The following is a 13,229-nucleotide window of genomic DNA, read 5'->3' on the forward strand; positions in this document are numbered from 1 at the left end:
ACGAACTTGAAAAATGGAAGGTGGACAGACATGTATAAAGGAGGGAGGAGGACCAAATGTATAAACACAAAATATTTATTGATTGTTATAATTGGTTATTCCAGTCAAATAATAGAGAGAAGCAATGGAGTAATAAAATGTTTTAAAGATCCGTAAGAACATTTGATAAGGAGGAGAGATGCCGAATGAAAATAATAGAAAATGGAAAAGATAGAAATCGGTAGAGAAATCTTGGCAATTGAAAGAAATGGGTGTGGCATTTAAACAAAATCACTGGAAAAATACATTGGACCATAGTCATGGTTCAGAAGAAGAGCAAAAGACAGGTCATGAGAGATGCAGCACCCCATCCTTCTCCCAGGCCAGAACAACACTATTTCAGAGGGTTACTTCTCTCTTCCCCAGAACAGGAACCATATTATCCTTTGCCCTGAAGACTCAAAGAACCCAACATTAGTGCAGTATCAAAAAAAAAGCTATAAAATGTCAAAGTTCAGTTTATTAGTACTGGAACATTGCATCTTAGTGTTACTTAAAGAAGTTTATTTGCTTGCACATGCCTGGAACAAAGGGTTGTAGATCATCCAGGTAAGAGATGAAAGACTGCTTTTAAAAGTCATGTTTGACCTTGTTAGGAAAGTTTGACAGCCGAGGATAGAATGAACAGACTAACAACTAATTGTGAGTTAAAGTGGTGGAATATGGAGCGTGGTGTTGTGTTTGTGGGCAGAATGGAGGTGCTGGTCAAAGTGGTGCTGTAATCTTTGTGTGGCTTCTGTAATGCAGGGGAGGTAGTGTTTAGTAGTGAGAGCATTTTATCCATTGTCCACCTCCCATTTTATTCACTGCTCTAAAAACTCCTGATTTACAAGTTTGCATGTTCTTCTAATTCTTTCTCCATGCTGAGGATTTAGGCAGATGAATATCTTGTTGAAAATACATTTAAAGCTTGGAAAGAAGAAGAAATGATAACTCAGAGCAGTCCTAAATCTCCCATTTCCTTAGCTACTCAAATTTTTTGGTTCTTTAAAGTATTTTAATTAATAGTGATCATTTTAACAGATTTAAAATGAGAGTTTTATATGGAGCTTGAGAGTCTGGAAGTTAGAAGTGAAAGAGGGGATTAGAATGAGAGTAACATAAGATTTGTTTCTAAGGTACCTTCTAATTAATTGTCATTTATATAAGGAATAGTGATTGGATGTAGCAGTGTGTGACTATTACTTAAAAATTTATGAGCAACTAATCAGAAAGCCTAATTGCCATACAAAATGAATCAATTTGTTCACTTTCTGTCAGAAATAATTAAAGTTGTTGTGTGTTCTTGTCTTTTCAGGCACATTCAACTGGATCTATGGAGAACTTTCCAAATCAGGGCAGCAATGGTTTTGCGTGCTATCCCTCCACACCTACAACTCCATATTCCCTGCAGCCTGGCCTACCTTCTCAATTAGGGTGGCAGTAAATAGTGGACTTGTTTTGAGCATCCTTTTGGCTTGAGATTAAAAGCTGATGTCTGTTGAATTTATCCATCTTTTTGATTAAGCGTGCAGTAAATTTAGCAGTGCATGCAGCTAAAACTTGGTGATCATTTTTTTTTAAGAAGAAAAAAAATCTAAAGATAAAAAAAGTAAGGGACGAAGATAGAAATGCCATCTTTTAATTGAATTGTTCCTTGAATCATAATGAGCCTTTTTCACCAACTGGAAATTCTATCACAAACCTTAAATATACAACAAAAGTGCTATGTGGAAATGGAGGGAAAGGAATATGCCAGTTAGTTTCTTGAGCCTCTTAAATGCAATTATGACTGATTTGTAACAATTATGGTCAACAAAAATCTATCAATCTTAGAATTAAGGTTTCATTTGCTGTTATGAATGAAATTCCAAACTTCTCCATACTTTTGTGTGTAGGAGAGCTTCCAAGTTTCCCTTGTGGAGTAAATGGTTCTAATTCTGAGACTGTAAGTCCAACTTCTAAACTCCCCAAATAGTGAAGTTTTTTTAACCCAGCATCATGGAAACTGATCAAATCATGTTTAGCCTTCTAACTTCCAGGGAAATCAATGCTAGTTTGTATTTTGTCTCCATAATTTAACAGCTAGTGCCCAGATATTCTGGTAAATCCAGGTTATACTACCAGTAAGGCCAGTATATCTCTTCTGAAATGTGATGCCCAGAACTGCTCATATTGCTCTTATGTGGTATGATTAGGAGCTTGTACAACTTTATTGTGTAATTTTAACTCCCCTGTATTTTAATCATCTGGATATTTGCTGTTGAGATATAGCTCAATATAACTATATCTCAATAGCTTGTATCCAGAGGATTAAAGTACAATATCTCATTTTAAAAGTCAACTGTATGAAAAGAAAAGAATGCATAGTACTGATGAAAAGATGTACTATAGTAGTATCTCCAAAATACAAGATGTATCTGCCAATTAAATATGCTGTACTTATTTAAACAAGATTTAGGATATACTATTTGGCATGTTTTGTCTACAAACTATTTCTCCAGAGCAAATGTAATCTTCTGCCAGATTCAGTTACGTGAGTCCTTCGACTGCCTAGTTTCACATGCAGCTTGTAAGTATGATTTAAATAATTTTTGCTTTCAGGAATATAAAAGCATAATTTTAAACCATAATAGAAATTAATATAAACTAATGGTTACTCTGTTTTTCAAAAATAAAATTTTGAGTTTAATTGACTGACAGTTATTGGCAGAGTTGTGATTAGATCCCAGCATCTGCAGAATTTTTTATTTTCATACCAGATAGGTTATTGTACTGGTAGCTAGAATTTTGGAGCCACCATGGCAGGGTGGGAATTAAAGTCAAGTAACTAAATAAGTATGGAAAATAAAATAATCTCAATAATAGCAAGTACAAAACTATTTAAATCGTCCTTAAAATTCCACACAATTCATTAACTTCCTTTAGTGAAGGAAATCTATTGTCCTTGTCTGGTCTAGCCTGTACTTGACTCCAGATCTACCAATGTGCTCAATTCTTAACTGTCCTCTCAATTCAGGGGCAATTAGGGATTGGCAGTAAATGCCTGTGATGTGCAAATCCCAAGAACAAATAAATAAAAGAAAAAATCAGAATGACATAGTGTTCTGGAGCAACTCTGGTTAGGCCGCATTTAGAGTATTGTGTACAGTTCTGGTCACCTCACTATAGGAAGGATGTCGAGGCTTTAGAGAGGATGCAGAGAAGGTTTACTAGGATGCTGCCTGGATTAGAGGGCATGTGTTATCAGGAGAGGCTGGACAAACTTGGGCTCTTTTCTCTGGAGTGGTGGAGGCTGAGGGGTGATCTGTGGAGGTGTATAAAATTATGAGGGGCGTTAATAGGGTGGACAAGCAATATTTTGTTCCCATTATTGAGCGATCCAATATGAGAGTGCATGCATTTAAGGTGAGAGGGGGTGGGTTCAGAACAGACGTGAGGGGTACGTTTTTTTTACTGAGACTGTGGTGGATGCTTGGAATGCGTTGCCTGATAGGGTGGTGGAGGCAAACTCAATGGGGGCCTTCAAGAAGGACTTGGATGGGCACATGAATGAGAGGAAAATAGAGGGATATGGGCATTCTGTAGGCAGGAGGGAATAACTATGTCAGCACAACATTGTGGGCCAAAAGGCTCATTCTGTTCTATGTTCTATATACAGTTTCACCAGGATCAAAATTACTGAAAAAAGATGCTCTCTTTAAATCCCACATATGGAATGGGAGGAAAATAATAATGGAAAAAAATAAAATCAAAATCAGATCTGTTCAAGTCTCTCATCAAGCTCATGGTCTTTATTTTAGAAAAAGCCTTGCCATTATCCAAATAAGTCAATACAATATACCTAAGCCTCAAAGCCCAGAACATTTTGGATTTAGGAGATAAGCTTATAACTTGAGACTAGCAACTTTCTGGTGATGATAAAGTAGTCTTTAATTTTGTTTTTAAATACTGTGGAGACATTGTTCCACTACTCCCCATCCGGTTTCAGGGACCACTGAATACTTTCTGATTTTTTTAAAATGTGATTCTTGAAAGTGATGTCATGCTCCTATTTGAAATCCAGAATAATTTAGTGCAGCAGTCCACAACAAGGGCTCATATTTATAAGACAGTGATTATTCAATCCAGTAAGGAACCAGGAGTATTTCTATATATTCCAGTAAGTGGTTTGATTTTGGATCTTGCTACCAATTGAGATGTGGCGGAAAGCATGCATTTAAGCAGAATTAGACATAAATTAGTAGATGAAATATGAGCAATAATGTTAGATTTTCTAAAGAAACAGAAAGCCAGAATTACTTTCTACTAGAAATTCAATAATACTGATTTTATTGTAATATTTTTAAATGACTATAAATGTATATACTAATGGAACTACCTACCGTGACCTTTTCCTTGTATCGTCTGTAAAAGATTAAAACAAAAACTTAGATGTCACAAATAACTAGGGTGAATGTTGAAGGCTACAACATTTGGAGGCAGTTCTATTAAGAAAAATATAAATTTGCTGGCATACTAATCAAGCAGTTCATGCACCTCATCATGTTACTGAGGAAGGTTCATTTTGGGGTAACCGTGGTTCAGCTACTGATTCTGCATTTCCTGTGTGTATTTGTCTTATAGAAACTATTGTATAAATTGAATATTTTCAGATTTTTGGGTGCTCCAATTAAGTGTCTTCAACTGCAATACATTTGAAATTGTAGGTGCTCTGTAGTGGTGATGTAGGGTTCTGTGTAAGCCGTTAAAATGTATTCTCATAATCAGGTTATATTAATTTTAATTTAACGATCTTGGATAAGTTGTTGGTATTATGGGGTATCAACTTTAAAAAGGTTTTTAAACTTAAAGCTGCAAAGCTTTTAAAAAGATGCATCCTTAATATTGTTTTTAAATAGGTGTAAGAGGATGGTCATGCATGAGAATGCTAAAACAGGCACTTTCAGAAAGTGTTACTCCTGTATCATTAATACATGTATGGTTGAGTGTATCAAGGTGAACGTCATTGTTTCAGGTATATTTTACATACTTGCAGGATAAAATAGACTTTACCATGAATATAGTGTATGTATGTTACTTGTGTTTTTGAGTTTTTAATGTCTTGATAAAGTGCAAACATTTATCAAAACATGAAGATTTTTAAAAAATTCTATTCTTTTGAATTTGTGAAGTTATTTACACATTATTTTTCGGTGCATAAATTATGTCCAGTCACCTTGGCCAGATGTGTCTCTTGCCATTTCATACCAATACAAGTACCTTTTGACTCTTGAATATCCAGGGTAATAGAGGGAAGTGCCTCAGTGCAAAAATACAGATCACATCACAATGCATCAGATGTTTTCTATAGTATTTTCTCAAAATACTCAGTTGTGTTTCATTAATTGGCTTGGTATTTTCTAATTTGTCTGTAGCACTTGTATAATTTGTCATTCAAGGATGCAGCCTCCTGCTGCTCTACAAATTGAACAGTTTTGAAATGTCAAGTACTAAAGGACATGCATTTAAGGTGAGAGGGGGAAAATTTAAGGGAGATGTGCGGGGCAGCACAGAGTGGTAGGTGCCTGGAATGGGCTGCCAGAGGTAGTAGTGGAAGCAGATAGGATACTGGTGTTAAAGATTGACACATGAACGTGCAGAAGTGTGAGGCTGTGGAATCGGATCTTCCTCTTTCAAATTCATTCAATGTGCTGGTCCTAAGTATTTTCAGCTGTGATATTTTCACCTCCATCTGTTTGCTGCACCATTTCTGCCAGGCCTACAGCTTCTGCATCTAAGCTCTTACCGTTGCTTAGCTCTGGTAAAACTTTTCTTCATGAGTGACTAGTGTGATTGCATTCCATACTTTGGCCATTTCATAAATTGCATCCAGAACTGTCAACTTCTAAATAAATTCCAAATAGTTTCCCCTCACTTGCATGCTTTATAACAGTACAGACTGATGATCCCTTTTGATACATGCAATCACAGCCAGATCCAGAGATTCCATATTTAGCAGTAATGAGGAAGAGAAGGGGCAGTACTCACCAACTAGACAACCTTTTCTAGCAAGTCCTTATTGCAAAATGACAAACTTCCCAACTAGCCACTGTTTGAAAATGAAATGGCCCATCCCCATTGGTTCCTGGCTAAAGTAATCCCCAGGCATATTAGAAGTTTTCTTAAATGAATGTGCTGCTTTGCTGAATCAAACAGAATTTGAGTTTGAGTTGGCCTTTAACATTTGAGGCCCAGAGCGTATCATTCAGTACTGATTCCGAAGATCCTAACCCTTCACCCCTTTGTTGATTGAACAATTCCAGTGTTGCTTTGTCCAGATCCTTGTGTGTCATCCCCTTCATGGATTTCTTTTTTGGACACACTCAATTAGTTCGACCTTAAGCGGTAAGATCAGTGTCTTTTTTTAAATTGCGAACCATTAATTCACTCATGCCATATTCCACCAAGAATTATTTTATGGTAATGCCTTTTTTCCAGATTCTGAAGACATTCACAATTTTTTTGAAGTTCAAACCCACTTGTTTCCTTTTTACGGGTATTTACAGTTCAATATGACAAGTATGTACTTGTACTAGTTGTTTAAATTACTTAAATTCCAAAACACACAAAGTTTTAACTGTTTAATCAAAACTCTTGCTGTAGTCTAATGCATTCTCTAGAGGCAGAATTATACATCGCATGGTTAACCCACAGCTGGATAGTTGTGAGTCAACTGTTTGAAAAGTCAAGAACAAGAAAATATCAATCAAAGCTCTACCCATCAGTCATACTTACATTATAACATCCAGATAAATTTTGAATGTCCCTAATATGCCTTATCACTCTTCTGCTGCCTGGAAGGATGTTCTAAATATTTATCGTAAGTTCTTTATCAGTAGTTTAATTTTTCTTTCAGCCAACTAAAATTTAGATCAATCAACCATTTTCTATGAATGAAATACATTGTAAAATATGCTATCCATTTTATTCAAACAGGGCTTCATTGTTACAGAAATAACGATAGAAATGCCTTAGAGAAACAACAAATAATTAGATGCTATATTGTCATTATCAGGTCAATATTTCTAATTAATAATTAGATTTATAGTCTTAAAGATTTTTGTGTTGTAAATAGAGCCCATTTACCAGCCTATCTGTCTCAGTAAGTAGGCTTGGTTTGGCACATAAAAGAAAGAAAACAAATGAGAATTAGAGATTTTTGTAAAGCATTTTAAATACACACTATTCAAGCACCTTATTACGAATTCAAGTTTTAGATTAAAGTAGCATGAATGTTCTTTCCAGTGAGCAGTGAATGTGAATTTACCACTTGTGTGGTATTCTGGGAAAAAAATAATCAACTCACTCACATATGAAATGTTTGCAAGAAGGAACTCTGGCAAAAAAAAAAACATCACTTTCAGCATAATGCTTTATCAGTGCCAAGGGATTTTCAATATGATAGTAATCATGACATTGATAATGTGTTTGTAATATCAGCACAATAAATTGAAACCAGTGGAATTTCTGCTTTGTTCCAGTAATGAGAATAATCTTGCAGCTCGGTATTTGTCACATTTGGTTTTTATTTACTGTATGTATTTGACTGTTTGTGTTTCTTTGGTGCATAAGAGAATTGTATTCAGTTTAATAATCTAAAGTTATCGTATGGAATTAGGCTAGTGAAAGATTGCCTTTGTAGTGATAATAACTAACTGGATAATTATCATTGACTAGTTCAAGAAGCTTTTATGCAATAAAGCATTTTTGCTATACAGTTCATCAGTGACTTTTGCATTGGAAAAATTACTTGCATATATAATTGATTATATTTGAAGAATTAATATGTGTGCTCTTTCTGCCTTAGTGTGCTACATATTACCTTCTGCACCATCTCCACCCTCCATCGCCTTTGGTGATGTTGTTTGATCATCAAATTTGTATTTTTTTTTACTCCGAGTGAGGCTTTGAAGTTCTGCAAGTTTTCCCCACTGCTGCAGCTATTATCAAATTACTGATGACGTGTAATATGATTATTCCCAAAATTGATCCTATCTATCCTATGACTTATAAAACAACACAGTATTCTCCTCTAGCATCTCTCTATCATCATCTCATCTGATCCCATTCTTATTTCACGAGCAGAGAACTATCTGCAAAGAATTATCATCTCAATTCCATGTCATAATTTCTAGTGCTTCTCCCCAACTCTCAGAATGTACTTGTGGTCATCTCCTCTTCATAATTATCACCCTTTGGCAACATCATCTATAAGCACATTATCAATTTTCATATGATACACTGATCTTGACCTTCCATCATCTCTAAACTTAGACTATTTGTCTGAAATTCAGTATGGCATAAGCAGGAATTTCCTCTGACTAAAGAATGCAAATATTGGAATCCCTGTCCCAAAGAATGTCCCCTACCCAGTCAAACTTGTCCCCAAGATTAGCTTTTTGTTATCACCCATAATATGTAGCTCAGTGTCAAATTTTCCTTGACACTCCTTTTGGGATGGATAGTTTACTCTGTTAAGGCACTACATGCACTCAGCAGTCTTTTAGGGAAAAACCTATATTTACTCCATATGTAGACTTGGTTATTTTGGGGGATATTTTGATATGTGGACAGAAAGAGATGCTAAGTGTCTGCCAGACTAATGAGACAGTCTTATGTGAAATAAAAACAGTGCTGAAAGACTCAGCACCATAGAGACAGAGCAAAGCACTTATCAGAACTGAAAAAGTAAGAAGTGTGTTAAGTGGCAGAGAAGGGGAGGGGTGAAGGGAATAAAGGGAAGGTGTGTGATAGGTTGGAGACCAATCTTGTTCAGGCGGCACAATACTCATCTCCACCTGCCATTGCTCTGCTTGACCAAGAAGAATCCCAAGCAAGATCTTCATTATCAATCTTCAGGAAAATCCTCTAAGGTAGGTTGCACCAGGAAACATACCTTTTAAGCAAAGTCTTTGGTATTTGAGGGGAAAAAGTTGATTAATTATTTGACAAAATATTCCAGAAAGTCTCCCAATATATTTCAGAGTTCCTTTCAAGTTCTGTTCATTTCTGGCCAGAGGTGAACAGTGAAAGCTTAGCATTGCTTTGGCTTTGGAGCACTCAGAAATTCTCATTATTTTATGCCTGTTCAGCTGTTTACTGTTAGACAAGATAGCTTAAGCTTCAATTGGCAATCAGAATGAAGTGCTATCTGAGAGTCTAAATTGACCTCATCAGCCATTTCAGAACTATAGAACTGGAGTTGAAGCAAATGATCCTTGATCTGGAGGAACTGCCTCTGAATTATTCTGAGTTTGCCCAGTATCTTGGGTATAGTAAGAGATCGTGATCTACATCATGCAGCTGTCGGTCCAGATGATCATCCATTCCAAAAGCCTAGTTGGATGTGCATTTAATTAACCTTATTTTCTCCTGCATGTTCTGCAGCAAATTCAAGTTTAAAGTATTTCTGTTGCCTGTGATCAGTGGTGTGCTGCAGGAATTGGTGTTGGGTCTCGGAATGGCAAATGGAATTGTATCAGACAAGTATGAAGTGATGCATTTTGGGAAGTTAAATCGGGGAAAGACTTGCACGGTAAATGACAAGGCCCTGGGGAGTGTTGTAAAACAAAGAGACACAGAGGTGCAAGTATATAGTTCCCTGAAAGTGGCAACACAGACAAAGTGGTGAAGACATAAGGCATGCTTGCCATCATTGGACAGGGCATTGAGTACAAGCATTGGGATGTCATGTTACAGCTGCATAGGAAGTTGGTAAGACCACATCTGGAATATGTGCACTTCTGGTCAGCATACTATTAGGAAGGATGTGTTTAAGTTAGAGCATTCAGAAAAGATTCACAAGGATATTACCGGAAGTGGAGGGCTTGAGTTATGAGGAGAGACTGGATAGGCTGTTTTCCCTGGAGTGAAGGAGGCTGAGTGGTGATATCGAGATTTATAAAATAATGAGGGCTTGGATAAGGTGGATGGTCACAGTCCTTTCCTTATGGTAGGGGAGTCTAAAACAAGAGGGCACAGGTTTAAGGTGAGAAGGGCAAGATTTAAAGGGTATCTGAGAAACTTTTCACACACAGCAAGGTGAGTATATAGAGAGGCGTACAGAGGAAGTGGTAGAGGTGGGTACAATTACAACATTTAAATGATAATTGGATGGGTTCACAGTTAGGAAAGGTTTAGAGAGATATAGGCCAAATCCAGTCAAATGGGACGAGCTTGGGAAGGACTTGTTTCCATGCTGTATATTTCTGACTTTATGATTGTAAAATTTGTAAGTTTAAAACTAATACCAAGAAAACACTTTTTATGTTCTGCTTGCATCTTCAATATATAAAGAATGTCTTTGCTAGTTTGGAAAGCAGAAAGAAGTTAAATAAAACAGTTTCAATTTCCTCATCTTGTTATAAAACTTCAGTACAGTCTTGGGATTATAACAATGTGTGGGCCTGATTTTCCTGGACCCTTCTGCAGAGTTGTTGTTCAGGATAGTGCAACCAAAGTGTGCTGCAGAAATGCAGATGAACCTATTTCTTCAGGATTAGCAAGGTGTAGAGATTTCCCAGGACCCAGTAGTCAGTAGATTGGTCCATGTTCAAAGACTTGGCTGCCAGCCTAGATAAGTATGTTACCACCATCACAGACTTTATCAGCAAGTGTGTTGAGGACTGTATACCAAAGAGGACAATCAGGATGTTCCCAAACCGGAAACCATGGATGAACCGGGACATCCACTCCCTACTGAAGTCTAGGACTGCAGCAGTTAAATCAGGTGACCTTGACCTATACAAGAAATCGAGATATAACCTCCAAAAAGCTATCAGAGATCCCAAGAGACTACCAGTCCAAAATCAAGTTCCAGACCAGCCGTCAGTTGTGTCAGGGCTTATATGCTGTAACGGGCTACAAAACTAAGTTGGGCAGCATTGCTGACAACAGCACATCCCTTCACAATGAGCTTAATGCATTCTATGCACGTTTTGAACAGAAGGGGACTGGAATATCACCACCCACCCTGGCAGCCTCCAATGCACCTGAACCCACAGTCACTGTTGTGCATATAAGATCAGTCTTCTGGAGAGTGAACCTGTGGAAAGCATTTGGCCCGGATGGTGTCCCTGGCCATGTCGTTTAGATCCTGTGCGGATCAGCTGGTGGGGTATTTGCAGTCATTTTTAACTTCCTGCTTCAATCTGAGGTTCAATCTGCTTTAAGAAGACCACTATCATCCCGGTACCTAAGAAAAACAAGGTAATGTGCCTTAATGACTAACATCCACCATCATGAAGTGCTTGGAGAGGCTGGCCATGGCATGCATTAATTCTCATCTCCCAGACAACCTTGACCCACTGCAATTCACCTACTGATGAAACAGGTCTACAGCAAATGCCATCTCCCTGGCCCTACTTTCATCTCTGGAGCATCTGGATAGTTAGACTATATTGACTACACCTCCACCTTCCAACCTCTGGGAACTGGGATTCAACACCTCCCTTTGCAACTGGATCCTTGACTTTCTGACCAACAGACCACAAGCGGTACGGATAGGCAGCAACACCACCACAATTATTCTCAACACTGGTGCCCCGTAAGGCTGCATCCTCAGCCTCCTACTCTACTCCCTATACACTCATGACTGTGTGGCCAGATTCAGCTCTAACTCCATCTACACGGTGCAGATGATACCACCGTAGTGGGCTGTATCTCAAACAATGATGAGTTGGAGTACAGGAAGGAGATAGAGAGCTTAGTGACATGGTGTCATGACAACAACCTTTCCCTCAATGTCAGCAAAACAAAAGAGCTGATTATTGTCTTCAGGAAGGCGGGTGGTGCACTTGCTCCTGTCTACATCAACAGTGCTGACGTTGAGAGGATTGAGAGCTTCAAGTTCCTAGGAGTGAACATCACTAATAGCCTGTCCTGTTCCAATCACATAGATGCCACAGCCAAGAAAGCTCACCAGTCATTCTACTTCCTCAGGAGGCATGTCCCCTTTGACCCTCACCAATTTTTATCGATGCACCATAGAAAGGATTCCATCCGGATGCATCATGGCTTGGTATGGCAACTGCTCTGCCCGTGACAGCAAGAAACTGCGGAGAGTTGTGGACACAGCTCAGCACATCACAGAAACCAGTCTCCACCACCACCACCACCACCCCCCCCCCCCACCTCATGGACTCTTGTCTATATTTCAAGTGGCCTCAGTAAAGCAGCCAACATAATCAAAGATCCCACCCACCCAGGACATTCTCTCTCCTCTCCCATCGGGCAGAAGATACAAAAGCCTGAAAGCACATACCACCAGACTCATAACAGCAGGTTAGAAGCTGTCCTTAAGACTATTGAACAGTTCCCTGGTACAAAAAGATGGACTCTTGACCTTACAATCAACCTCATTATGACCTTTCACCTTATTGTCTACCTGCACTGCACTTTCTGTATAGCTGTTACACATTATTCTGCACTCTGTTATTCTGCACTCTTGTACTACCTCAATATACTGTGTAATGAATTGATCTGTATGAATGGTATGCAAGACAATTTTTTTAACTGTACCTTGGTAGATGTGACAATAAAAATCCAATTGCAAGTATTTTCTGCAGTTCTATTAAACTATTAGGCATCTAGTGTCAATCAAGCTTCTTGTCCCACTCCATAGTGCAAGAGAGGGAAGCACAGAGAGAAATGCCAGGAATGATTCCTCCATCACTACCATGTTGTACCATTGCCTCCATCTTGTTCACATTGATGTGATTGGCTGACACACTGCTCATGCACGAACCTCATACCTTCCAAACCCAGAGGAATCTCCTAAAATGTTAACTTTTATGTCTGGGGTTCATTGAGAGCAAAGATTAGAAAAACTACTCGTTATTCAGACAGATATTTTAATCTTTATATACCTACTCGCTCGGGTTGGCAGTGGTGATATGGAATGCATGTCAGAGCTAATACAGGGGTTTAAAAAATGATGCTCATTGATGACTTCAAAGACCTGGCAATCTGTGCTGTGGATTTCACTTTTTCAATAAGGGTTGTCATCAGGTGCCAATTATAATGAATTCCTGTGACATCAAACAAACTGAGTAGCCAATAACATTGTAGAATCTCAGAAATAATTCAGAAAATAAGAATCTTTAATTAACATTTGAAATGTCACAGACTGGGGAAAATTGGAACATATACAAGCTTAAGATAGAAGTTGA

General features: G+C 38.0%; 1 protein-coding gene across 3 annotated transcripts in view; it reads left to right on the forward strand.

Annotated features, from left to right (window-relative positions):
* Positions 1–7,764, forward strand: part of proser1 (proline and serine rich 1) — a 35,396-nt gene extending 27,632 nt beyond the window's left edge. For all 3 annotated transcript variants that reach the window (XM_052025632.1, XM_052025633.1, XM_052025634.1), the window contains one exon: positions 1,337–7,764. In XM_052025632.1, coding sequence (XP_051881592.1) covers positions 1,337–1,465 — 129 coding nt within the window. In that variant the 3' untranslated portion in view covers positions 1,466–7,764. The remainder of the gene's footprint in view (positions 1–1,336) is intronic.
* The last annotated feature ends 5,465 nt before the right edge of the window (positions 7,765–13,229 follow it).

The sequence above is a fragment of the Pristis pectinata genome, chromosome 11 (assembly GCF_009764475.1).
Source record: "Pristis pectinata isolate sPriPec2 chromosome 11, sPriPec2.1.pri, whole genome shotgun sequence".
Taxonomy (NCBI): Eukaryota; Metazoa; Chordata; class Chondrichthyes; order Rhinopristiformes; family Pristidae; genus Pristis; species Pristis pectinata.